Here is a 27,544-nt window from a genome sequence, read left to right on the forward strand (position 1 = left end):
ACTTATTCTTAAAGTTGCCCTTCTTGCCCCCCGTTCTCTTGCTTCGACATTCTGCTGCCCGATGCCCTGCTTTCCCACATTCAAAGCATAAGTTATTTTCTCGTCTTCGTTTCTTTTCCGGATCATCATTCCCACCTTTGTGATGCGTAGCGTCGAGTTCCATAGGGTCTCCATATCTTTGTGGATTGTAACGTGGTCTTCCCTCATTCTTGCGGTAACGCTCTTGCTTTTGATTTCCCTGGGGTTTGTATGATCTTTGACTTTGTCGATATCGGTAAAGACGATCATCTGATTCGATGGAGTCCTGGATTAGGTCGTTCAAGTCTACACTCTCGGCAGATCTTTCTAACTCCAGTCTGACTTCTGGTTTGAGTCCTTTACGATAGTGACTCATAATGGCGGTTTCGTCCCACTTGGTTGTTCCAGCATATCTTCGAAATTCCGTAGCATACTTCAATGCTGATCCTGTCTGCTTGAGGTTGAAGATCTTATCTTCCGCTACCTCTAGCTCATTGGAGTTCCCGAAGATTCTACGTATCTCTGTCTTAAACCCTTCAAAACTGTTGAAGATTGTTCGAGTGGGTTGCATGCGATCCTGATCGTCATGCTCGAAATAGTCGCGCAAGTATGGCTGAATCCATTTGCCTGCCTCACCTCTGAGGTATGACACGGCCCAAATACTCTTAGATTCCCTTTCGGTGAACTTGTCTTGGTTGAATCTAAAATAGATTTCAAGTTGCAATAGGAAGGTGTCGAGTTCCTGTCGACTTCCTTGGTACTTGTCTGGTAAGGCAATCTTGAGTGTTTCGTTGATGGTGATCTCCTTGGGAGCATCAGTCATTTCGACATCATCGAAGTTGCTTGCTGGGGCCTGTTGGCTTTTGGAAGAACTGTTGGCTGCCATACTGGCGGTTGGTATTGAATCGGTACTTGAAGCAGAAAGGGTGCTCAAAGTGTTACGGGAGCTGCCTCTAGGGTCACGTGGAAGTGTCTAGAGATCTCTCGAGGTGGTTTAGACTAGACTTCAAGTAGGAATTCAATAAGGTTGTAACTGGTTGCAATTCTCGTAACTATAGTAATGAAACTAATGATTGTTCTTGAGCACGAAGCTCTACACTGTAATGAAACCCATTCCTTTATATAGACCTTCGTTCTCTGTGCTCAGTCGGATCACAAATGATCCCTCTGATCCGATCAACTGGATCACTAATGATCCCTCTGATCCGGTTACCTAAGCGTCGGGGTCACGTGACGTCTATTGTGGCAGACCATCGTAACAGTCGCTCCCTGACATCGCATTATATAGGAAAAAGAGTAAAAGATATTAGTTTTTAAGGTCTTAATAATAAAGAATAACATGAAGTAGAAGTAGTTAGAAAATAAAATACTAACCTTAACTATTTTATGAAGATTATTGTTACGGGAGCTGCCTCTAGGGTCACGTGGAAGTGTCTAGAGATCTCTCGAGGTGGTTTAGACTAGACTTCAAGTAGGAATTCAATAAGGTTGTAACTGGTTGCAATTCTCGTAACTATAGTAATGAAACTAATGATTGTTCTTGAGCACGAAGCTCTACATTGTAATGAAACCCATTCTTTTATATAGACCTTCGTTCTTTGTTGTCCTATTGATCCCATCGTGTCCCACCAGGTGGGAGCAGTGGGATCCAGTGGGAATCTCTAATCCCGTGACTTTCTGATCAGGTGACTCGGTATGTTAGATGTCGTCGTAACAATAATCTATAGAAATAATACTATCGAAATTTTAAATTTTAAATATAACTAGGAATAAAGATAATCAAATAAGTATTTAATAATTATATAAAGATAAACATCTACCTTTTTTAAAATATTTATTTTTTATTAAGTTTAGATTAGATAAGTAATAATATTACTACAAATAATAGAATGAATATTATGTAATTAGGAAATCGATTTATTAAAGTCGGCTTTATTATAATCGATTTACTAATAATCAACTTATCGATTCGTAAAATATAAAGATCTATATAAAGAAATAAATCTCATTATAACATAGAGTTTCACACTTAAAATCAATATTAGTTTTATACTATAATTATAATTCATGTGATAATTATAAGAATTATAATTAATTACAATCTTATTAAATTCCTATTTGAAATCTAGTTTAAATCATTTCTAGTCATTTTCATATAATTCTAGAGGTAGCTCTCGTAATACGTTCTTCTTATATATACTCATGTACATAACTAGTTTTCAAAACGTAGATTTTCATACTTTATTAAAAACATTAAATTATTATATTTTAATATTTCCATCCACTATAACTTTATTAATTTAGCTTTAATTGAAATAAAAACAATATAGTATAATAGAGAATAGTTTACTTTCAATTTGATATAATTCTCTTTTAATAACGACTTATATTGATTGATATTATAATTTATAAATAAAATATCAAAACTGATTAGAAACTAGTTACGAATATTCTATTTTCAATTATTTATTAATAATTCAATCATAAGTTAAAAGATACTAGAATCTTTTCAAAATTAAGCCCTCGATATAATTAATTGAAAGTAGTTATTTGAAATAATTATCATTAAATTTGAAGCTATATTGGTTGAATTGAAGATTCAAATCGATTGATTTCAACAAATTTTTTATGAATATATTCTGGAAACTAGTTTTATACATGAGTGTATAATAGTTTTACTAGAAATTAAAACAAACTATTAATATATCAATCTCATCTTATACTTTTATATCATCTACAGCCTTTGCTTCAATCTTAAAGCATTAAATTTCTGAACTCTTATAAGCATATGTACTTCTAAACAACTTTTAAGATCTTCTATTAGTAGTTAACAATTCGTATTACACGTCATAGAAAAAGGAGTATTTATATATAGGCCATTAACTTTTCGATCACGGCTAGATGACAAAGTGAATACTATAGAACTCTCTAGTTTGGTTTTAGACACTTTTCAGAACCTTGAATAGCTTCAACTTTTGTAGAAATAAACAAACAAGTTCTTCGCTCCTTCAATACATTCTAGCCTCTTTTCTCGGCTTGACTCTTGCGTGACACAGAATTACTAGTTCTTGCAGCGTGTCCGTAGTCCTATAACTTATGACATGATAGGCGTAGCACGAATGGCTTGGTGATTAGCCGGACCTCTCTTTTCTGGTAAAAATGAATCCGAGCCAGCAGACTTCGCAATTTGGACTGGTCCCATGTGGCAAATACTTTCGCAGACAAAGGGCATATGTACTGGATAGTGTGAAGAGTACTATGGCAATTTTAACACCTAAATCTAATCTATCTAGGCTTCTGATATGTGTAAGCACTGGCCGGCACGTGGTTGACATGCCGCTTTTCTTTAGAAAGTTTGCTTCAGGAAGTCGCCACTCTTGTTGATCAGGCCATCGTCAACTGAGTAACTCAGGTCCTTGATCTCTATCAGCGCCTGATTCACCTCTTCACACTCGGCCTTGATGACCGTCCAAGCTGGTGCGCCAGTGGGAAATCGGAGGGGAATGGCCTGCTTTCGGGCAACAATCTCATACATAGCAGCGGCGATATGCTCACTCGGTGCCCAGGTGGCCTGCATGTCCGGGCTCTTCACGTAGCCTTCCAGCAGTCTGGTAGGTGTGTCTGGTGCTGTGTAGGCGGGGTGGGGAGAGAACCACGCCATGCTGTCGCCTGCAAAGTTGGTCTTTGTGCCACCGGGCTCAATGATGCAGAAGTGGACTTTTGGAGATATCTATTGTCAGCCTCGTGTGTGACGGAGAGATTCGTGCTGCTCAGTGATGAGCAGAGATAGAGAACTCACTATTCCATTCAGGCCGCATTTCCTTGCTCAAAGACTCAGTGTAGCCCTCAACAGCGAACTTGGAGGCGTGGTAGAAAGCACTGCCGGGGAATCCAGCGAAACCACCAATAGATGTGACGTTCAGCACCACACCGCCAATCTGGCCGCTCTTAGGGTTCTCGTCACGGAAGACACGCACAGCGTGCGCGGATACCTGAGCGCTGCCCCAAAAGTTCGTCTCGAGGATCTTGCGAGCTTTGTCCATTTCCTCAGCGTTTGTCACAAAGGACTCTGTGTCACCCATCAGACCGTAGCCTGCGTTGTTAACAACGACGTCGATGCGGCCAAACTTGGCGACCGCGGAGTCAAATGCGGCCTTAATAGACTCAGCGCTGTTGACATCCAGAGCCGTCAAATGGACACGTGAGTTGTCTTTCGGAAATTTGCCGGCGAACTTAGATACGTTGCGTGCCGTGGCGACTACACGCTGGCTCGAGTTTGAAGCAGCAATGATTTGTGCCAGAGCCAGGCCCATTCCAGATGAGCAGCCGGTGACTGAGTTGAATATATGCATTAGACACAAACAAGTTGAGAGTAGGTAGGTACCTTAAAAAGGTAGCACTAGCTCAGTGGTACTTACTAAACCAGACTGCATCGTCAGGCAGGCTATAAACGGGCTTAGGTGCTGCCATGACAGCAACACGAAAAAAGTAGTGAAGGGAAGGAAGTGTATTGGATAGAGAAATGAATAGACTTTGGTCTCGATCTAAGGAGGTGTCGGCGTCCGGGGTGGTGACAACTGAGGAATGGAATGCTTCTTCTTCGTCTTACCCTTAGCACATTTCGTGAGCTAATATACATGGCGCGGAGTTATCGGAGATATCGGAGGTATAAAGAAAGCTTTGCATACCCGATCTGAAACCCAGGCTAGACTCCATAAGGTAATCCCTGTCGCCTAGACTCCATAAGGTAACCCATCTCGCCCTTGCTAGATCTGGAAATTGCCGAGCACCTCGTTTCCGTACAGAGAATACCCCATGCCCAATTCTGACATGGCAAGACGTATATGTATGCACCAGGCTGACTGCTCAACTCGATACTTACTGTCGCCTGGGATTGAGGCGTATAGCTGGGACGGATCTGGCCCCAAACAGGATAGTTTTTGTCGGAAATCACATATATATGTGTTATTAAGCAGTATTTTGATGCCAATTATCGTTTTCTATTGCAATAGGGTATGAGCCCGGATGGCGCAGCGATAAAGTGCATGTTTTGAGATCATGTGACACAAAGACCCTCATCCAATAACTTGCTATTGGATAGAGAAGAAGAGAGATCCCCCCAGTCATATACAACTATAGCTGCGTATAGAAGATACGCAGAAGCTAACTCTGGAAGAGCTGTAGGGCATACCTACTTAAGAGGGCGTATTGGAAATCACATATATGCAATTAAGCAATATGTTGTTACCTGACCTTGTCTATTCTGATGGTTCCATGTCACGTGCAGTTGATCAATTGAAAACATGGATATTGGCACCTTGATAGAAACAGCGTGTTCCTAATTTAGGAATACCAGCCCCAATGTTTCATGAGGCGACCGCTCTCCTCACGATCTTTGTCTGGTGGTGGTAGTCCATACAAATATCATCGAAGCCCGCAAGCTTCATCTGAGCGCTCATCCTCGTGATGAACGAGTCTAGCGCCTTCATCCTCACTGCCAAAAGCATCTGGGCAATGATCCTCTGATCTGCCCCATCCTCCACAGTGAACGTCCCTATGTTGATCGCTAGGATGGAGTCCCGCCCTCCGGATGGACTATCCGCGGCGCTGACCGATGAGGAAGCGTCGAGAAGCAGTGCGACCAACTCCTGGATATTCATCAGCATGAGAAGCGCAAGGCTCTGAGAGATATGACGTGCCGACGTGCACATCTCTACCGCCTCCCATTTGCACATGACTTGCGTGAAGAGGAGCAAGAACTGGTCGACCTGCACTTTTTCTGGCCTTCTTCGAAGACTGAACAAGGTTGCAGTCAAGTCCTGGAGACATGTGCAGGCGCTCGGAGTCAACGTCGCTGATCCGGATGGGGACGGGTTTTTCGCGAATCTCATTACGTCTATAAGGTCGGAAAACCCAGCCCTTGATAAAGACTGAGTGGTGTCATCCTGAGTGTGATGCTTGGGCTGCAGAGTTGCGGGAGGATCGAGTTGCACGTCTGAAGACAGACTTGGACGTTTTTGGTGTTCAGCATGCCGAATCATCGTGCTCCAAACTAAGCTGGGCGTGGGCGTGGGAGTGGGTGTGGGCGTGGGTGTGGGCGTCGGCGTCGACGAAAGGGACGGCGTTGGTAAAGAGAAGTTTGGCCGCAATTCGTTGCCGGGAACTGAGAAGTCGTAGTAGTGAGAAGCATTGTGTTCAACACTCTTCGAAGCCAACTCCAGGTCGAGGAGGTGCAGTACCCCGTCGTTGTCGCTTACGGAGGCTGACGAAACATCCGCATCAACTCGATTTGAAGGCACAAGATCTGGAGACCCGTCGATAACTTTGTCTGTGGCTGGGTCTGGGTCGAAACACAGATCCAAGGGCTCAAATTGGGACTCCCACCACCTCGTATGCGTGTCTTGTGGTACTGTCGGGCCTTGCGGGATCGGAGTCGGACTCGGAATAGATGCTGACTCCGGAATTGACGGCGCCAACGAGCTGCCCTTCCCGTTCTCGTTCCCGTCCTCATCTTCGTTACCTTCAACTGTGACGCTGGCGGTGCGGGTTGTTTCCCCAGGTTCTGTCGATTTCCCCGAGTGTGAGTTTCGGGACCAGCAGCTCGCCGAGTTGTATGTGCACGCCCTACTAGTACCTTGGCAGCGGGCACACTTCGAGTTCTCACTGTCGGGTTCCCCTCGACACTTGACACGAGCTGTTCTGCATTCGTCACACGCTGGCTGTCTCAGCCGTCTCCTGTGGAACGCTGTAAATGTATGGAACTCGGCCGAGGATCTCTTACTCTTGTTGCCGTTTCCAAAAGAGAGGGTGCCGTACATATCGTTGGGTCGGTTTGTCCGTCTACGTCGTGTTAGGACGACCATGCACGTGCTCTACGTAAGGCTAACCTTAGGAGAAATAGGAGATGGAGAAATACCTGGACGATTTTGAAAATTGAAAACACTAAAATCTAAGGTGAACAACACGTTATTTATGCCTTGACGATGCGCTTTCTAATTTCAATACAATATTCAAAAAAAAATTTGAACTTAAACTTAAATTCTTTTTAAGTTGTTTCTAAATTATGTTGCGGTTCTAATATTCCTGTAGACTCGACTCATCAATATTGGCCTTCATGTCGGCCACCGTTTTCTCCAATGTAGAGGATGTAAGAGTCTGTGCCTCTGCAGTGGGGCTGAACCGGGGCTGATCGGAACCCGTGCTGTGCCGTGGATATGCCAGACGGCTAGGCGGGTAACGTTGCGCCGTTGATAGCCCGGATAAGGTGAAACGTCCAGTAGAAACTTTGTACTTTGGTTACAGGCCAAATAAGTCTAAACAGTGGGTCTCTCTTGGCAAGAAGTGCTGGTCTTGCGAAAAAACCTAATATTTCGTTGAACCTACAGGCGAATGACACGTCGGCAGCTTCCTATTGAGTTTTCCCCTTTGCCGTGGGCCGTGGCACATTTCGTGTTTGTCTTGATAATATGGCCCTGGGCTGACTCGAGGCGGCACTCAGCTTCAGCCTCCACTCTCGGGCTACTACACCCAATGTATTAATTAACGTGTTTCTAAAACCTCAGATTTTAGTGCTTTAACAAAAACACCTAGACATCATATTTTCTGATTTTAATCTATAATAACTTCGTCAAATGGAAACTAATTCAATTGAAAGTTTGATTAAATGATAACGAGTACTTGATTATATTATTAATATAATTTTACATTATCTGGGAAATATAATAGTTATTAATCTTAAAAAGTAATATCTACCCTCAATTTAATAACTATTCTTTTAGGATATTTGAAATTCTATATAATAATTTGTTTAAATAAGATATCAATTATCTAGGAGAGTTTACTCTATTTGAAGATATATTAATAAAGTTAAAAGGGATTAAGTCTTAATTTTTCATTTAAATTGAATTAATGAGATACAAAAAACACTCTCGTTTTTTAAAACGAGTAATTAAAACGAATATATTATAATTCCTCTCGAATCCTCATTATAGTAACTAATAAATATCAATTATTATTCTTATTCTTCGAGGCTGTTTAAGACTAATTAAAGTAATCTCATTGTTGAAATTCAATTTTAATAGTAATTAAATACTTATTATATACGAAGATTCTCTTTTTCTTCTTATTCTAGGTCATTTTAATATTAATATTCGAAATTCTTTGAAAAAATATTTATGTTGAGTAAAATCAGTATTTATTATTCTAATAATAATCTCTATATAAAGATTAAGAAAGTAATAAATATTATTTTCATTTATTTCAATTAATATTTACTTTCTTTTAAATATTCCTAATTCAAACTTCTTCATTATCAAATCTAATTATTAAGAATTCTATTTGAATATCTTAAATAGAAGGCTCATATCGCATATTATACTATACTTTATATTGAGATTAGCTAAGATATTGCTTTACTAAGATATATATATATATATATTAAAGAATTATTAAACGTAGTTTATAAGTAGGTAGACTATATTAGTAGGCTGATTACTTTTATCTCGAATTATTATTCTATACTTATTATACGTTTTCTTTATAATTAATTATAGAAATTCATTTTAAAGTAGTAAATATAATCTTAATTATATAGACTATTAAATTAAAGAGAAAATTAATAGTTCGAAAGATAGCTTAGCTTTATTCTATATTTTAATTTATATTAAGTAATAGAATTCGAAGTAATTTTACTACAACTAAAAAACGATTGAAAAGTTATAATTTGAATATATTAAAAGAGAAGATGTTTATTTAAATCAATATTTGATATAAATAATAAAGAATTTTCATCTAAATTAAATAGAAATAAAAATATAGTAAACTATACGTTTGAAATGTAGAGTATGAGAAAGATTAAAGAGTTTTAAGCTTATTGATTTATAAAGTATTATGTAGAATTAAAAATATATTTTATTTATATTTATAACTTATAAAAAGCTTTTTATAAAGATTTTAAGTTTATTAAAAAATGATTTCAATTAATTTCATTTCATAATATAATATATCAAGATTTTCATTATTTAACTTCTAGTTTATAATAATAATTATCTATAAGAATATATTTATCTTTAGTAAAGACTTTAAGATTATAATCAGTTTGACTTAATACTTTATAATCAGAATTATTCAAATAGAGTTATATTTTATTATATTTATGAAAAGAAAGTCGGTTTTTTACATTCATATCTATCATCTTGAATTATACTTTTAAACTTATTCTTAACATGGTTTATTATCGAGTGGGCTATATTACTAAGTAGGTTACTTTAAAATACTTTAAAATTAGTCTTTTTTTTAATATTTATATTTTAATGGTTAATCATGAATTTTTGAAAAAAGAAAAAAGATTTATCAATAAAAAGAAATCTCTTATAATTTTTTTTAGTTTTTGTATGAAAACTTCTATTATATTCTATAAAAGTAAATATTATTACGATTTTCGTTACAAAAGAAACTATTTCTATAATAACTACTATATAAACTTAAATTTTTAATAAATAATTAAATTTTTATAATATTCATATAATCAAATTTTATGATTTCAAATTTTGAAGAAATATATTATTAAATGAAGAAAGTGCACGATTACACACAGACGAATTTTATATGTATTTAAAGTAGCCTACTCGATGATAAATCATATTAACCTCTCTAGAAAAGTTATTGATAATCTAAAAAGATACCCTATCAGAGTGAATACCGGATCCACGCCCTGACAATTAGTGGGGTTATAAGAGACTATAATATAGATAAGATAAGAATTATGAACTAAATAAAATATACATTTATATAGTGTGTACGATCTACTTGATAGTATCAACAAATAAACTATATCTATTTATAAATAACTTCACATTTTAGCGTCTACTTCGTTCATTGATCAATAGACTAGTCCAGCTAGAAACTGGGTTGATTGGGCAATGAACTAGTCTATTGGCTAATGGACGTAATCCATTTATGAATTTCAAATGTTTGTCTGTGCACCGGAACAAACATCGCCTACTTCACCAGCAGCGAATTCTGCTGACTCGGGAAGTCACCAACACATTATATCAACTACCAATCTTGAGTATAGTAAAGTAGACCGCAACTTTCGCCAGCTCTTTGGTTCCAAGCTCGCTTTCCTGTATTCTCAAAAGTAATGTGACTTAACTGTTGCAGCTTCTCCTTCATCACCCACCTATCTGCCTTTGCTGCCCAACAGCTACAGCCACCTTATCTAAACGAGTCGAGTTCTTTCTGGATCAAGCTCCACGTTTCCTCCCTCAAGTAAGCGTGGACCCAGTAGTTACTAACTGCGTCTTTGCCGTAGATCACGAAGGTGTCGCGGGGTTTGTCAGTAACGCTCAGGGTCGTGCCCCAGTACATGACTGGTCTACCTGGTTGTGCCTGTGCCTGTGCCGGTTCCGTATGTATTGCAGCCTTCCTCGTACTGCTGGATCTGTGATTGCCCATACCGCCCGCAATCAAAGCGTTGGGGCCGAAATCAGCTGCGTCCAGAAATTTGGCCTTTGACCAGTTCGTGCATGCGACGACTCGCGAGTCCCACTTTGCGAATAAGGGCATCGTGCCCATGCTCGCGAACCACCGACGTGCGATACGCATGAGTCGCCGAGTCTGTACATCATCAGTCTGCTCTACGATGGCCTTCCGCAGGCCCAGAGCGATGTGGGCAGTCGTGGCGGTGGCCGCTTCTTCCTTTGATAAGACGGTTGTTGCCGGTAGGATCAGATTCTGGAGGTATGTGCCCCCGCGAGCAAATGTGTTCTTGAGACGCCCGCGGAGGTCGAAGACGTTGCAAATCACGGCACTGCAGTTCTTCCATGGGCTCGATGACATGACCATGCGAGCGCCCCAGGCGGTGATGAGGTCGCCGTCGCTAACAAATGGGACCACGCCGCCATTTTCCCTCTTCAGCTCCTCCTCGACACCCTGGCGGAGATACGACATGTACTTGGCAGGCAGGTAGATGTGCTGCGTCCGAATGGATCGACGAGTCGCGACATCCCACATGTAGCGAGCAATAAAGGATAGTAAGGAGAACCCTCGGGTTTGTCGGCCTTCCAGGACGAATTCACCCTGCGAAGCTTTCTTGTCAAGGTTCGTCCCAACATCGCCAATCACATCGACCTGAGTTCCCTGAAGGGGTTTCACGAAGCTGCTCTTGCCAGCCACGACATTGGACCACGCCTTGAGAAACTCCGATGTGCCCATGGCGTCAGTGAGAGAGTGCGGAAAGGTCAAGCCAACCAGTGTGGCGTCCGCGAAGGATGTTATGTGCAGACATAACATCGGCTGGTCGTTCTTCCAGTAATGCTCGATATTGTTGGGGAGATCAGGGGGCAAAGCAAATGACCGGAACGCGTGGCAGCCATCCTGTACGGATGGTGTAGACCCCGTGGGTCTGGGTAGTTGGGATGCCAGACCGTGGGAGTCGATTTTGGTATCGGAGCAGTCGACGTGAGAAAACTTCACTCCAGGGCGGGTTTTGCTGAAGCTTCTGGGTACATGAATCTCAAGTTTTCCGTTTTTCTGCAAAAAAAAGCATCAACCCTTAGCGAGCGCCCTTGGTTCAGTGCAATCTGTCCCCCTTGGAGTTCAGCCGTGGATAGATGGACGTGGTCACTTACAGTGGCTCGGAACCGGCCTCCAAGCTTGTTCCATCCCGGGATCTGCAACAGCTGGAGTAGACCTCTATGAAGCTTTGCTGCGTCGAGAACGTCGTTGTAGCGAAAAGTATAGTTGATAATAGATGTACGTACAATGGCAGCCTGATCTATGAAATGTACGGGCAAGACCTCGTCATCACTTTGCGGATTGTCGGTTTCTGACACTAGGTCTTCCGCGGCAACGGTGTTTTCACCTTTACCCTCTTGGTGCTTTTCAAGCCTAGAGGCTTGATACAGCCGCAAGATCAGTACCAGTGAGAAGAAAAGCGGTATTGTCGCCATCTTGTACAGTACAATGGCAGCCCTTTGTTGGTACCGGAACCTCTCTAAGATATAATATCGTTAGAACAAACCAGACGTGCAATTGGCTCTATAAATCTTCCCAGCCTAGTATGAGCGAAACCTTCTAATATACTATTCATCAAGTCTGTTTGGATAAAGTAATAAATATAAGAATCGTCTCGATCTGGCCAGTCATTATAACAGGCAGCCGGCTAGAACGCTTTTAGGGTATTGTATATATCAAGCAAGTATACTCAATCTGCCTATAGCTCGAATCGATACCCTAATTGAGGAAAGATTAACGAATGTCACTCTATTTGATACCGGTATTATATAAAGTATATACTTCGATTCGCTGGTCACATGATATTTCTCGATACGGAGGTATGGGTACGAGTGGAGAAGAAGAAGGAAGAATTATTGGAGAGAGAGAAAACGAACTCAAAAGAGAAAATTCTCTAAGCAGATCTACGATATCCATATTACGATTACTACGGATGCACATAATGAAGTTGATGTTGATAATAAATTTGATAGTCGAGTTAATCCGTACTCATATTTTGCTTTCCTTACTGATAGCGAGTAAGATTGATCAAAGCGGCATGACTACTAACGATTCTGGCCAAAAATATCCTTGGAGTAACCCCTACAGGCGCTAGTGAGTCTCTTCGGATGCCGTACAATACTTATTATTACTTATCCGACATTCATATAGGCTTGGCTTGCCGCCCAGCCAAATTACCTAAAGGGGAATTCCATTTTGAGCATGTCCGACGGGTTAGGAGCCTCAAGTGTCCATGTACATTTCCCAGCATGGCCATCACCGATTGCCTCGGCACCTATCACAAGTAGTATACCCAAAGCTTGATTAGTTCCTTGTCGAGATCGAAAGCAGCTAACAGACCATATCAATTCAAACTAGGAACTGTCATGCCTAGTACGAGACTAGAGTCCATCTCGACAGGCCTTATTAGGCACTCTCTGTGTGCCCCACATTCAAACAACCCCTTCACTCAAAGTATATTTAGTATACCGGAGAATCTCCCTCACATGAGATCACGACTGTATTTCTGGTTCCTAGGTTCCTTGCGTGTCTTTCCCATTTCTCAACACAACTCTAAGAGTCGAGGACGTCAACATGGAGAAGAGCAACCCGACCTTGGACCTGGTCACTAAAACGGCGCTGTTCACGTGGCAGAAGTCCAACGTACTCCTCCAACATGGAATCGAAAGAGCCACTCCCTTTGTGCTAGCCGCCAAGAGTAAGGCATGGCAGAATGCTCAGTCAATCGGAACCAAGGTGGCTGAGGCCAGATTCGGAGACATTGACAGGACAGACATCACCGCGATAACCTCTATCGTCCTCGGGTTATACTTTGCTTATGTGTTCTTATTGGTATTCTACCGCTTGTATCTACATCCTTTGGCGAAGTTTCCCGGTTACAAGATCTGCGCTGCGTGCGAATGGTACGAGTTCTACTGCTACATTGTGAAGGGCGGACAATGGGGAAACGAAGTCCGCAAGATGCATGAGAAATATGGCAAGCAACTCCCAAGTGCCGTTCTTAGAGCACCAAGTCTCTAAAACTCAATTTCATGGTATCTTTGACAACTGACAGCATCTGGCTTTGCAGGCCCCATTGTGCGCACCAGTCCTTGGGAACTGTCAGTCCGCGATCCGGCGTTTTACGATCAGCTATACGTCACAGCCTCAACTCGCAAGACAGACATGTGGCCTAGGGGTAGAGAGGGAAACGGATTTGAAGGTACGCTTTCTAGCTTGGTGCAGATACACTCGCCGAAGAGTTGTAGGCTAACACATGTTTTGCGAATAGACTCGCATCACTTGTCAGTCTCCCACGACCTTCACCGTACGCGGAGAAAGGTACGCAGAGCCCCAAAAGCACTTTATGACCGTGGGGACAAGCCCAGTATCTAACGTTGTTGACTCATAGCATCTGGAACCATTCTTCTCTCGCCAAGGCATCACTCGCATTGAGTCTGGGATTGCCGAGCGTGTCATGAAGATGGACGACAGACTCGTGGGTCTCAAGAGGTCTGGTTCTATCATCCAACTGGACCATATGCTCTGCGCATTGACCGGTGATATTATTGGTCGAGTGTCTAGCGGTATGGAAGCTGGTCTGCTGGACGATCCGGAGTTCACTCCTGCTTGGTAAGTGAAGGGCATCTCTCGAAGTAACGAAAATGATGATGTAGATTCGGAGACTAAATTAGAGGTTTCAGGAAGGACCTTATGATCAAGTCCACCACTATTGCGCCCCTATTCCGATGCTTTCCATGGATTAACAAGTAAGCATTGCTTTTACGCATGGGACGGAGCCCTTTCATAAGTACGTGCTTATAAATTGAAAACCTCAGATTCCTGCAGTCTCTACCTACCTCAATCATGAACAGCGTCTATCCCAAAGGCATCTCGAACATGATGCTGGGTAAGGCCGGCCAGCGGAACATCGAAAAGATAAAATCCCAAATTGCCACGTCCAAGAAGGACCTGACCGGCGTTTCAGTTTTCCACCACCTTCTTTCATCTAATGTACCGGAGTCTGAGAAGTCTATCGATCGCTTGCGTGCTGAGTCTATGATACTGCTGCTCGCCGGAACACTGGCAGGTGCGCATACCCTAACCTTCGTCGTTTTCTACGTTCTTCGAAATCCGCAGATCGAGAAGCGGCTGAGAGCAGAGCTGCAGCCTGTTTTCAAGGGCTACCCCAACAAGGTACCTGCCTGGGCGGAGCTGGAAAAGCTGCCATATCTCAGAGGCTGCGTTAAAGAGGCGCTCCGGTTGAATGGGCTCGTTGGAAACCTTGCACGCTGCTCGCCGGACGAAGATATTCAGTTCCACCAATGGGTCATCCCCAAAAAGGTTTGCCGCATCATTTTTGTCTTAACGCATTTCGCAGTGCTCTTGAACTCTTTCCCGAAGATGTGAACTAACATAAGCTAATAAAAACCAGACTCCGGTTGGCATGTCCATCTACGCAATGCACTTTGACCCGAACGTTTTTCCCGAGCCCGAGGCCTTCAAGCCCGAACGCTGGATCGGAGAGTACAACAAGCAAATGGATCGCAACTTTGTTCCCTTCACTAAGGGCTCGCGGAGTTGCCTTGGAGTCAAGTAAGCTTAACATGCTCGCCTGCCATCGAGCGTACTGTTTTTGATGAAGGGCAATCGCTAACAAGATTTCTAAACGCTTTAGCCTCGCCTGGGCAGAGTTGTATCTTGCCAGCGCAATACTATTCCGCCCTGGCGGCCCTAAGCTTGTCCTTCATGATGCAGGCGAGTCTGATATCAAGATTGCGCGTGACTACATCATGGGTTTTCCTAGGGCGGATGCGAAGGATATTCGCGTCACTGTTGAGTGAGACCTCCCGATGACAAGGGTTCATGTTGCAACTAGAGGTCCATTCACTAATTGGGTCATCGGCAACGTTTCTATGTAGACTTACGTTACCGTAAATAATTAAGTCGCATTGAATTGACATCGCGTCGCTTTAAAATTATACCGGTACATCGTCCAAGGTTTCTTGGCATGCGTCCTCGAAGTTGTTGATTTACCTACTTTTTCTGTTATCTTTGATTAGTTAGTTTACTTGTAAATCGCTGTCAATCAAATTTATGGTAGCTCATGTGATTCATATTGACCTGAGGCGCAGCCGTTTCTCAACTCACGAAGCCGTAAGTAGACAGTAACGGACACCGAAAAGTTAAATGGAAGGTCCTCGGGTGAATTCTTTTCGACCCCGTCAAGGCTATTATCAGACTTTACAATCAACGAGCTCAGGAAGCTCTTTTTTTACCTTCGCAAGCAAAAACGCAGCAGGAGCGTAATGGGTTAGTATCATCCTAGTTCCAAACACGATGAATTAGCCGAAGACATGGCCGGAAGCTTGGTGTCTAGTTGACAAGTCAGTTCATTTTCCTGATCATCCTGGAGGTATTCGCGTTCATAATGAGTAGTTTCTGAAGGTGTCGTAGTTACTACATGTCAACCATATTCACTCCAAATTTATACTTGAGGCGGAAAAGAAATAGGTTTAGGACCCGAACTATAATAGTGATAGTAATAGGTCTCACGATAAGGATCGAATAAAGCTTCTAGATAGTAGTAATAGGGCTTGAAAAGATTTGTATTGGCTAAGTAGCTCAGAGGTGTGTAAGGACATGTGGATTATAGTCACAACGAGAATTCATAATAGCATAGTATAAGCATTTCCTAAACTGAGTACCAGATATACATAAGACGTCTCCTAGCATCTTGTGTGTCAACGTAAAAATATAAAGTTACAAACTTGACAGAACCACATTTCCCTGTGCCCCGTCCACTCCTTCATAGGAGGTAGCCACCTTTCCCTCTCCTGTTCCCCCCCTCATGCCAAGAGCAGGTCTTAAGCGGGGGGAAGGTACATGATACCTGTTTCATGGACATCATGGCCCTCAGGACCCAGGTAACGACCTGTTTGGAAGCTATTACTTCTGTTAGCTTGACTTCCATTTGGCTTCGCTGCTGTGGGACAGGATCCACAGCGGAATCGACTTGCCTCCAATATAGATTGCCCTGAGCCACTGCCCTGCAAATCTCCACAAACTTCATGACCTGGTGGTCGATCTTCTCGCCATAGGACGGAAGCTCGGCCAGAGCGAGATACCACCGCCTGTAGCAATCGTTGACCATGTCGCCAATCTTGTCAACAGCCTGCTGGGCGCTCAGGTTATCCCTTTCCATGAGTAGTGACATGAGGTTGTGATCTACGCCCAACTCCAGGTCTTTGCGGTAAGACAAAACATCATTCACCCTGAGGATAGGACTGGGTATCAGTACATAACCTTTGACAAAGGAACTGGAGTAGTATTGTCAAATTTTCTTACAGTATGACCAAGTCAGCTGAGATTTTCATGCATTCCTGCAAACTGGGGTGGTCGTAAACGTGCTGCGGCAGATTGACACCTGCGCCGTACTCGCCAAGGTTGATCGCCGGGTACACACCGATCGTGCCTCTTCGCAGGTCCATGTACGTTTCGACATCGCGTGTGAAGTTTTGGCCGCCGACTTGTTGGTCGACCTGTACGAGAAGCTGATCAAAATAGCGTTTGTGCTGGTCTATCCACCGCTGTTGCATCTCTGGGGCTACAGTCAACATCATACAGACTTGTTCGTCGAGCCGTGCCAGAGACTCGTGTGAATAAGACGTCCATTATTACAAAAGAGAGGTGGAAAAGAAAGAAGCAGAAGAGTCGCTTAGTTAGTGGAGAACGAACCTTGACTAGACACAGATTTTAACCGCTCCCAACATTCCTGGAAGACATATCGGAGGGGATTCGACTCGGGAGTGTACAGTGGTGCATTACCACCCATGATGGCAATGGTCTGCTTCACCTCCTCCGCTGCGGCGGCGGGATCTTCCTTCAGGTGCCCTTCATCGAATTCTATGTGGGGCGCAATACATTAGTAATTTTGGGGGATGGCTCGTCTAATGACCAAGAGCAACGTACGATCGTCGAAGAGAAATACCTGTGCGTGAAGTCACGAATTAGCCTCGGGAGTTACGGACTGATAAGAGAGGGGAAACAAACCCAATGGTTCCAGTCCAACATCATGACTAGCCGGTCCTCGGATGCATCTGGCGCCCAGATAGAGGCCAAAAAGCACAAATCAACCTTGGAATTTCTTGCTGCCACGGCCTTGTTGAAATTCATGACTCTACATGGCGTAACGAGACAGCACGTCAGCTTAAATTCTCTTTGCAAGTGAAGTGATTCCAAGACGTGAGACAACGTCTTCATTGTCAGCCCCTGCCATTCTTTGCCTACCTCGCAATCCATCGATCTCCCCTGGCCTTGGCTGCGAAGTAATTTGGATTGACGATAGGTTTAGTTGCCATGATAGAACCAAACAGGTCCGGAACACGAACGAATGGCGGCCGTTTCGCAACATGCTGCTGCTGCTCCAATTTTTGGGTGTCTGGTTTCTCTGGTTTCTCTGGCGGTGGTGTGGAGTGAGTGTCGTAGCCGGAATCCGTGCTGTTGCTGCTCATATCGCTGGAGGCCATGTCGGCGTCGTGTAGCTGGGGTTCAAGTGCTGGTGTCGCCATTTTGGATACTGCAGAGTTTACTTCGTAATCTAGTCTGATGGAGCTCGAATGACCGTGATAGAATAATATTTCAGCGTATTAAAGACTGCACGTGGATTCTAGATGATGGGCCCTAAACGGGAGCAGCCGTGTTATAGTATCCATACGGGGCAACAAAATGTCTGTTCTCTGCATGTATTGCCTAAAGGAGTAATTGCCGACTATAAGCCTCAAATAAGCCTTAACGTAACAAATACCCACTCGCCCTGATAAGAACACACCCCGGACGCGCCTAATCAAGACTAGCAATCCGCGGGTGGCCACAACGGGCAATTCCCGTGTGTGCTTCCGTGCTCCTATAATCCATTCAGATAACTTGAGATCTACATCATACTCCTCCATTAAAGTCCTGACTTGCCTCACTTCCTTTCTAAATCTTCATTGTCCGGTGTGATTCTCCGACGTCGACATTTAGTGCAAGTGCTAAGCACGCTCTTGACGATGGGTCTCCTTTCTGATGTTATTAACAACTTCCTCCCTCAAAGTTCCCTGGCATGGGCCGCTCTTATACTCGCATCTTTTGCTCTCTATTCTGTCCAGCTGGTCGTGAGACGGCTCTACTTCCATCCTCTGGCCAAGATTCCCGGACCATTCCTAGCACGGACGACGTACTGGTATGAGTTCTATCAAGACATAATTCTGGGTGGCATGTATGTCAAGAATTATGCCGCGCTCCACGAGAAATATGGTTGGTACCCTTCATACTATGACGCTCGGGGTCCCGCCCCAAGATATATCATAGCTGGCATGATATGCATGTACTGATTCCATGTCAATAGGACCTGTCCTCAGAGCCAGCCCAGATCGGGTTCACGTCAGTGATCCTGACTTCTTCCACGAGTAATTCTTACCGCTAGTTGATCCATTCCTCCCCAGCTGACTTACAATCTCAGGGTCTACTCGTCTGGGTCCAAGTACATGAAGGATCCTGCATTTTTCCAGGCAGCTGGAGGTATTCCCGAGGCGCTCCCTGCCATTGTCGATGTCGAATACCACAAGCGCCGGAGAAAGCTCATCAACGACTTGTTCTCTGCCAAGTCCATGGAAGCGCTTTCTCATCTCGTCCTGAAGGTCGTCCAGAACGCACTCAGCAAGGCCCACGAGCACCACGATGCGAACAAAGTCCTGGACATCCAGCGTCTCTACACCGGCATCACGATTGATACCATCATGCAAGTCCTGTGCGACCGAACGCTCAACTTCATCGACGCCAAGGAAGAGGAGGAGCCACCGTTCCTTGCCACCCTGCGCACGTTCTCAGAGAATTTTTTCCTCTTGAAGCACTTCCCCATCCTCATTTGGATGGCGCTGAACATCCCCAAGAACATTGCCATGAAGCTGATCCCCGGTGAGTTTGAGTTTCGCGCCAGCATCAACCAATGGATACGTGATCGCGCTAGGGAGCATGAGGTCGGCGTGGAGAAGGCCCAGGATGGTCGCAAGACCGTCATCGATCTCCTGCTACGCCCCGAGGACGGCGGGAGGCCCCTCACCCACCAAGCCGTCGAGGATGAAACCTACTCGTTCGCTTTTGCCGGGACCCATACTACCAGCCACACCATGAGCATGGGCACCTATTACCTGCTGAGCCAGCCGGCCAAGCTCCAGAAGCTCCGTGACGAGCTCAAACCCATCCCCAAGAACGACCAAGGCCTGTACGAGTACAAGACTGTCCGATCTCTTCCATACTTGAACGCCTGCATCAAGGAGTCTCTCCGCTTGTCTTCGCCGGTACCAGGTATCCTTCCCCGTCTTGTGCCTGCGGGTGGCATGACGTGGAAGGGTCATTACCTGCCTGCAGGAACCTCTGTTTCCAGTTCCATCTTCTCTGTTCACAATAACCCTGATATCTTCCCCAACCCCGAACAGTTTATCCCCGAGCGGTGGTTGGCTAACGAGAACCTGGACCACTACCTCGTCGTCTTTGGCAAGGGCTCCCGTGCTTGCATCGGTCTCAAGTAAGATTCCCTCTGTTTTATTTCTTGCTCCTTTTTGGAGTTGCCCTCCATGCAGCTGCTAACCTGTTACCCTCTATAGCGTCGCTTGGATGGAGACCTACCTCACCTTCTCTAACTTCTTCACCGCGCTGAACATGAGCCTGTTCGAGACGGACGAGAAATCTACGGACTGGACCGACTGCGGCAACGCTATGATCAAGAAGCATGTCAGAGTCAAAGTTGACTCGTTTGCGTCATAGTAGATGATTGATCAAGAATGCAAGGAAATATAGGATATAGATAGTATAGTTAGAAACTGAAAAAGAATAGATTTGCGTTGTTTGATCCAGAACTTCTGGCCTTCAGTGAGTATCAAGGTGATAGTGATGATTATACTGTGTATAAATGAGCTAGAGAGCTTTTTGGCCTTCGCTACTTACCGTACAATATTCATGAGATATTAATTGACTTATCTCGAAGTTGTTAATATTGTTGGTCAGTGTTTTAATTAGTTTTTTCTATATCTCAATTATACCGCACTTTGATAGTATATATTAGTATTTATAACGTGGTTTTTATCATATGAGCTATCTCATTATATGAACTACTTTCACCTTAATTGATTCAATAATTATTAAAGAATATGAATTTAAATATAATAATTAATAAAAACTATTAAAAATCTAATAATCTAGGGTCTATTATGTTGTTTTAATAAGTTTTTAAATCATAATTCAATTTTTCATAGTGTTTATTATAATATATATTTATTAGAAAAAAATTATTAGAATTGTATTAATTTTAAAGTTTGTTTTATTGAATTTGAGTATTAATCTTTTTCTAAAATTGAATATTTATAACTTTTTACCTAATTAATATTTCTTTATAATATAATTCAGTTATATATATATATATATATATATCGATATTTATTTAATGTTTTATTTATTTTCTAAGATGTAGAACTCATATTCAAAGTATATTTTTATATACTAATCTTTTTGTATTTTTAGCTAGAGTTAATAAAGTTTTGAGAATGAAAATAAAGAAGCTTAATTAATAATAAATAATTCAAGATCTCAATAAAGTTGAATATCAAAAAGCTCTTATTAGATTATAAAGTTTTAAATTTAAATATCTAGTTTTGAGAGTATAGTTTTAGAATTAGATAATATTAGATTTATTCTTTAATTACTTTGAATGATAAATAATGATAAAAAGTTGTAATAAATTAAATTACTTAAGATATAATTCTAAGAATTACATTTACTTCTTATATTCTGAATAAGCAAAAGTGATTTACTAATATAATAATATAAAGCTTTTAATAATTAGTAATGATATAGTATATATAGTATAGAGATTTCCATAATCTTTATTTTAAGAAATGATTAATTATTAATATGTAATTTTAGAACTATAAAGAATTTAATCTTAAAAAACTACCCGGTCTATCCTCTACTACTAAGTCATAATAATATTCTATGTTTAAATATATCTTTTATATAGTTATTTTTTTTTAATATTATACGCGGAAAAACGTGTGTAGATTACGTGATATCATCTATAGCTAGTATTTATAGTTCTTTTCTATATAGTTTAGAAAAAGACAATTGATTTCTATTTATTCTATTATATTCTCTACATACTATATAAAAGCTTTCTAGAGTTTCTCTTCTTTCTCCTCTACTAATAGCATTACTTTCATAGTAATATTTCTATAATATTTGTAAAGGCTTATTCTACAATCCTATTAACTTCTACTGTTTTATAGTATATATAGTTAAAAGTATTATTACTTATTATATATACTAGTATATATATTATACTCTTTATATCAGCTACAATAAGATTATTATAGACTAATTACAATAATATTACTGGCTCGCTTTCATATAATCATACATCTACCGCTTCCTCACTTCAACACCAAGCATTGATGCAAAAGAGAACGATAGAGCTCTTCATGTGGTCTTTAGTGTTTTGGTTGTTCGATTAGTACATATGTTGAGGTGGTGGAAACGGTAACGCTCGTATAGGTGGACGTTTGCATGGAACCCACGTCAAGCATGTTTTGATTCTGCTGCGAGCAGTTTCTCTGTCGCCAAGACCCTCCAGATTCTTTCCGCTGTCAATCAATTGCTCTGCTGTATGTCCCGACAAGCTCAGGGAACACTTCGGCGGCACGCTCAAGAAAGCTGAGCAAGAACGACTTATACTCCCGCGTCATCGTGGCGTCTCAGCGTGGAAACGGACGCCACCTAGACTGTAAAAGAGAACAAATACTGTCACCAAATTTAACGCCAGGCGGCACAGAAACAGCTTCGGCTTCTTGTTGACACGGTCTACCTCAAACAAGATTGACTGACCAAATGAGTGGTATGTAATGGATTTATTCTGTTGCCTATATCCCATATAGAGGATGTACTTCAAATACCCTTGTAGGTCTACAACAATCCATTTTTACCTAATTTCGTGGATCTCTGAGTGCACCATCTCTAGTTCAGCCCTGGCGCCTATCCAGCACGCTTTGATACTATTGCCTACATTTAATTCTAGTAAAACTTGGGAGAAGAAGAGCCAGTACGATTTGGAGAAAAAGAACACATGATTTTCCAATCGGCTCCGCCCGCACTATCAAGCTCGTATGGCCTCTCCTGGCATAGAGCTCTAAGCTAAGAAGAAGAAAAGCCAGGAGATTGTCGCTTATGCCACCGGACAAACAGTCCCGGTTTCCACCACAGAACGTGCACTGTGCTCTGCTCTAAGAAATTAATCTCCTTGTTGACGAGCTCCATGTCATATGACCAGAGCAGCTTCGCCAGCACGAGGTTCAGCTCCATCAAGGCAAAGCTACACGCAAAATCGTCAGTGATTGATCATTTGAAGTCTCGGGGGACAAACTGGGCTGTGGTAACTTACTTTCGTCCCAGGCAGTCTCGGGGGCCAAGCAAGAACGGACGACTGGCATCCTTGATGTCCTTTGAGTTGGGGTCCAACCAGCGCTCCGGCTTGAATTTCCAGGGGTCTGAGAAATACTTGGGGTTATGGGAAATGGACCACGGACTGACGTTGACCTCGGTCTATGGTGCCGGTAGGACTGATTAACAATCTGAATAGAACACAACACGGCAGAAACAGTGAGACTTACTCCCTTGGGAATGTATTTGCCATGTAGCTCAAAACCAGGCGAGACTCTTGGCGCACCACCAGAGGCAGGAGGAAAAAGTCTGAGACCCTCGTTGATGACGGCTTGCAGGTATGGTATTTGCTGAGACTTGACTGCATTGATCTCCTCGAAAGTCTTAAACGTGGCGCGGATCTCTTTGGTGAGCCGCTCAAGCTTGTCAGGGTTCTGAGCGAGGAAGCACGTCAGGCCGGACAACGTAGTCGCGACGGTCTCCCCACCAGCGATCCTGTCAAATAAAAAATCTTTCAGCCAGTGTTCTATGAGATGATGATTGTGAGAATACTTATCACATACGTAAGGGTCGAGACATGAGCCGTCATCTCCTCTTTAGAGACTTCTCCCGCGCGAACTTTGTCAACCAACAGACTAACGAAATCGTTGCGGGATTTTTGGATCCCGAGACGCCTAAGGATGTTTGATCAGTAAAGCTCGAGATTCTAGACCGTTTTTTCGACTCACTTCTCGACCTGCTGCCTGCTATAGTTCGAGTTCTGGTTCCTGGTGATGATCGAGGCAGGAATAAGCAGTCCAGCAAGCTTGGCCAGCCAGCCAATGCGCCGCAAATTGTCCAACAAGGTTATTACGTAGAGATGCTCGAGGACAACATCTGCCCAGAAGTGCGGGATACCTATCGTTGGTGTGAGTCAGTGTTTTGTCTCTCCACGCAGAAGATTTGCCTAGAGACTTACCTGTATCCAGACTGTGAAAACTCTCCCCAAAGGCCATCTCGCCCAGAATGTCAAACGAGTTCATTTCATACCACTTTGTCATGTTTAATCCCTTAGTGCCGGGACCCGCTTTCTCTCCCAAAATGTGGACGAACTTGTCAATTGTTCCTGAGATTATCTCCTCCTGCTCGAGCAGTCCACGCTGGGAGAAGGCAGGGTTCAACATCTTGCGCATCAAAGAATGCTTGTCCGGGTCGCGCTCACTGCCGACGCATTTGCTGTTAAAGCCGGCAGCAAAAACTTCGTAAAAAGGTCCCTTTGGCGCAATCTCCTTGCCCCTTGTTGGGTGGCCGTAGATGGCCTTCCAGGACTCAACACTGGCGAACGAGAGCTCGTTTGGCGCAATGCGTACAATATCGCCTAAGAGCCCGTGTAAGAAGTACTAGAGTAGACCATAATCTGGGATGAAACAACGAACCATATTTCTTGTGGGCGTCTGCTACTGCAGAGTGGATCCTACCCCGAGAGGTATGGATAAAACGGTAAAACTGCAGAATGAATTCCCTGGTGAGAACCCAGATCATAGTAGTAGGCTGCCGGCTTTCAGATGACTTACGAGGGAGCAACGACCCAAGAATGGCCCTGGGAACCGGGCAAGAGGATGAAACCACAGATTGTAGCTCCACACGACGATGAATCTACACAGGATCTGTATTCGAGAGTTCCAAAATTAGCCAACGGCTTTGTGATGCGCAATCATGAGCTGCACAAAGAGAACTTACGATAGTCACAAGGAATCTGGCCACGATCTGCCCATTCAACGTCTCCGATTTAGTATAGCCTCCCAATAGACGGTCGACGACAGGCCAACCGGTCTTAGGCTCCAGAGTGGTGCTTGTGACGTTATACTCGACCATATTCACTTTCTCCGATTTATGTCATCTGCAATAAATTGGTTTCTAACACCGACAATAAATATCTACCAAGTGCTACACCTAGCTGCTGGCATGGCACTCCGTTCGTAGTCGCCTCGGACACCTAAATTGTCGCGGTGTCCACCTCGAGTCCACCGGTATATTCCCGATTAGGACATTCCGGTTCGCCCGAAGCCCAGAAAGGTAACCAGCCAGTCGCCGTCGCCTACTTTTGTATGCGTGTGGTCCCTGCACTCTGTTCTCGATTTACATGGATCGGACTTACCTTGATTGTATTTGCGGCCCCGCAACTTTCATCGGAAGCTTCCAATTTTTCTTTAAGGTTAGCGACTAGACATCTCTTCGGGCCCTGTTCGTAGCCCTCACTTTTACCTATATCTTGGTAAAGCTCACATCACGTCGTTATACCCTTGCAGTTGGCCGCGCGTGGAATTTTCCTGTTTCATAGTCTCCGCATGAGGTGGGAATACCAAGCAAAAGATTGGATACATCAAATAGTTGTTGGAAAGCTATATTGTTACATTGCATATGGAAAATTAGGATGAAGGGTCATCCTGCCTGACTGGCCCGTAAGAGATCGCCGTGGATGAGTCACGTGGTCAAGAAGTGTGCTGTTACTTTTCAGGCTTAGCTCAACTGAGCGTAGACTTATCACGGGTCCGAACATACTCTGTAGTTCGTTCTAAAGGGATCATACGAAAAGCGGAATCCATCTTCACCATCAGCCCTATCGTTGGAAAAGGACTAATGGATCTAATCATTTTCTATAGCTAAACGCAAGCCCATACTCATGGTTATAGTAATAGAAAAAGAGGCTGGGATACAGAATCGATGACTTAAATTACTCCGATCTTAAATCGATTCTTAATGATATCTATAAAAGAATCAAAAAAGAATTTGAGAAGTACGAAAAGTAGAGATTTCGTAAAGACACTATATTAGAGAAAAACATTCCTAGGTTTGATAAAGTCTATAACTATTAGTACTTTTACTCTGAATTTATTAAACTAATATAAGTATAGATAGTTATTTATAGTTATAATACTATAACTGTTGAAACACGTGACTATGGGCGTGACATTACATGTCATGCTTTACTCTATATACGTACTCCGTATATAAGTAGAATAGGTATACATATATAAATAACAAGTCCCTTTTTATATAAAGAGGGCAGATAGAATAAAACAAACCTCTTTTACTCTTATACTTCGTATATACACCTTATTAAGTCTACTTAATAATAACGTATATATAGAGGACTTATATTAACTTCTTTAGTTTCATTATAGATATATATTATTCTTTCGAATTAAATTAAATATATAATATTATACTCGACGAAATAATTAAAGATGTATAACGTAATTCATTAGTATATAGGTTATATTATTATATAGACGACTTTATTTTATATATAAAATTCGTCTATATGTAATCGTATACTTTCTTTATTAACTAATAGCATTATTTTAAAATTTTCTATATTAAAGCTAATTTTTTACTTCTTTTAAAAATCTAAAACTTTTTCTATTAAGTAGACTTAATAAGATGTATATATAAAGCGTATAGAATTAAAAGATATTATAATTCTATCTACTCTTTTTATACGAAGAGGAACTTACTATTTATATATATATAATTACTTTACTTATATACTTCATTTATATATGAGATAAAGCGTGACATATAGTATTACGTCTCTAGTTACGTATTTCAACATTTTCAAAAGTTTTAATTATTACTAAAGTTATTAAAGGAAAGGAGTATTTGTAATATAAAGTATAATAATTTCGAGCTAAAATTAACTAGTTAAAAAGAAACCTAAATAATATAAATATTTCATTTTTATTATTATTTTTCATGATTTTCTCTTTTAAAAATAATAATTAATTATTAAAATACTCGGGGCCTGCGAGCCCTCGAACCTCTTACTTTTTGAGAAAGTATAATATAATAATTTTTATTATGAAAATTTGAAAAGAAATTTATTAAATACTTATAAGCGAAGTCGATCCTCTATTGAATTGTAATTAATTTTTATAACTTTTATAGTTTTATAATTTCTATAATTTTTATAATTTTGATAATTTTGATAATTTTGATAATTTGATTATAATAACTTTTCTTTTTAAATCTTAATTTAACTTAATTATTTTGAATTATGTTTTATTATATAATATTTATGAGTTACATTTCACTTTTTTTCATTTGAATTAATAATTATATCATTATACTATGAAATCTCTAAGTATTAAATAATTTTATTAGTATAAACCTTATTATACGTAATATATTCCCATTTATATTAACTATATAAACTTTAAAAGTCTTAAAAGAATATAACTTTATGTTACGGGAGCTGCCTCTAGGGTCACGTGGAAGTGTCTAGAGATCTCTCGAGGTGGTTTAGACTAGACTTCAAGTAGGAATTCAATAAGGTTGTAACTGGTTGCAATTCTCGTAACTATAGTAATGAAACTAATGATTGTTCTTGAGCACGAAGCTCTACATTATAATGAAACCCATTCCCTTATATAGATTTTCGTACCTTATGAATCGACAAGTCGATTACCGTAAAGCCGATTTCGACAAGTCGGTTTCCTGATCACGTGATGTCCATCCCGTGACTGGTAATGATGCCACCGCTTATCTAACCTGTGCTCTCTAGCCGACCTGTGACTGCTGCTTA

General features: G+C 41.7%; 7 protein-coding genes across 7 annotated transcripts; 2 read left to right on the forward strand and 5 right to left on the reverse strand.

Moving 5' to 3' along the window:
• Nucleotides 1-3,364: 3,364 nt before the first annotated feature.
• On the reverse strand, nucleotides 3,365-4,488 carry EAF01_002450 (uncharacterized protein; the record flags this gene model as incomplete). Its single annotated transcript, XM_038910702.1, has 3 exons — nucleotides 3,365-3,735; nucleotides 3,818-4,351; nucleotides 4,437-4,488. The coding sequence occupies 3 exons, from the start codon at nucleotides 4,486-4,488 to the stop codon at nucleotides 3,365-3,367; spliced, it is 957 nt and encodes a 318-aa protein (XP_038773624.1).
• Nucleotides 4,489-5,384: 896 nt separating this feature from the next.
• EAF01_002451 (uncharacterized protein) lies at nucleotides 5,385-6,836 on the reverse strand (the record flags this gene model as incomplete). The annotated part of the gene is made up of 1 exon (XM_038910703.1): nucleotides 5,385-6,836. The coding sequence occupies one exon, from the start codon at nucleotides 6,834-6,836 to the stop codon at nucleotides 5,385-5,387; it is 1,452 nt and encodes a 483-aa protein (XP_038773625.1).
• Nucleotides 6,837-10,233: 3,397 nt separating this feature from the next.
• EAF01_002452 (uncharacterized protein) lies at nucleotides 10,234-11,969 on the reverse strand (the record flags this gene model as incomplete). The annotated part of the gene is made up of 2 exons (XM_038910704.1): nucleotides 10,234-11,550; nucleotides 11,649-11,969. 2 exons carry the CDS (start codon nucleotides 11,967-11,969, stop codon nucleotides 10,234-10,236), a joined length of 1,638 nt encoding a protein of 545 aa, XP_038773626.1.
• Nucleotides 11,970-13,107: 1,138 nt separating this feature from the next.
• EAF01_002453 (uncharacterized protein) lies at nucleotides 13,108-15,356 on the forward strand (the record flags this gene model as incomplete). Its single annotated transcript, XM_038910705.1, has 8 exons — nucleotides 13,108-13,510; nucleotides 13,604-13,735; nucleotides 13,805-13,854; nucleotides 13,925-14,145; nucleotides 14,217-14,282; nucleotides 14,352-14,856; nucleotides 14,948-15,108; nucleotides 15,191-15,356. 8 exons carry the CDS (start codon nucleotides 13,108-13,110, stop codon nucleotides 15,354-15,356), a joined length of 1,704 nt encoding a protein of 567 aa, XP_038773627.1.
• A 1,023-nt stretch (nucleotides 15,357-16,379) lies between these two features.
• EAF01_002454 (uncharacterized protein) lies at nucleotides 16,380-18,083 on the reverse strand (the record flags this gene model as incomplete). Its single annotated transcript, XM_038910706.1, has 7 exons — nucleotides 16,380-16,458; nucleotides 16,533-16,787; nucleotides 16,861-17,113; nucleotides 17,251-17,418; nucleotides 17,485-17,503; nucleotides 17,566-17,692; nucleotides 17,803-18,083. 7 exons carry the CDS (start codon nucleotides 18,081-18,083, stop codon nucleotides 16,380-16,382), a joined length of 1,182 nt encoding a protein of 393 aa, XP_038773628.1.
• A 480-nt stretch (nucleotides 18,084-18,563) lies between these two features.
• EAF01_002455 (uncharacterized protein) lies at nucleotides 18,564-20,319 on the forward strand (the record flags this gene model as incomplete). Its single annotated transcript, XM_038910707.1, has 4 exons — nucleotides 18,564-18,810; nucleotides 18,902-18,962; nucleotides 19,016-20,080; nucleotides 20,160-20,319. The coding sequence occupies 4 exons, from the start codon at nucleotides 18,564-18,566 to the stop codon at nucleotides 20,317-20,319; spliced, it is 1,533 nt and encodes a 510-aa protein (XP_038773629.1).
• A 2,415-nt stretch (nucleotides 20,320-22,734) lies between these two features.
• EAF01_002456 (uncharacterized protein) lies at nucleotides 22,735-24,834 on the reverse strand (the record flags this gene model as incomplete). Its single annotated transcript, XM_038910708.1, has 9 exons — nucleotides 22,735-22,912; nucleotides 22,982-23,142; nucleotides 23,211-23,475; nucleotides 23,544-23,654; nucleotides 23,709-23,877; nucleotides 23,939-24,337; nucleotides 24,396-24,465; nucleotides 24,534-24,626; nucleotides 24,700-24,834. 9 exons carry the CDS (start codon nucleotides 24,832-24,834, stop codon nucleotides 22,735-22,737), a joined length of 1,581 nt encoding a protein of 526 aa, XP_038773630.1.
• Between the last annotated feature and the right edge of the window lie 2,710 nt (nucleotides 24,835-27,544).

This window comes from Botrytis porri (assembly GCF_014898465.1).
Source record: "Botrytis porri strain MUCL 3234 chromosome Unknown BPOR_003, whole genome shotgun sequence".
NCBI lineage: Eukaryota > Fungi > Ascomycota > Leotiomycetes > Helotiales > Sclerotiniaceae > Botrytis > Botrytis porri.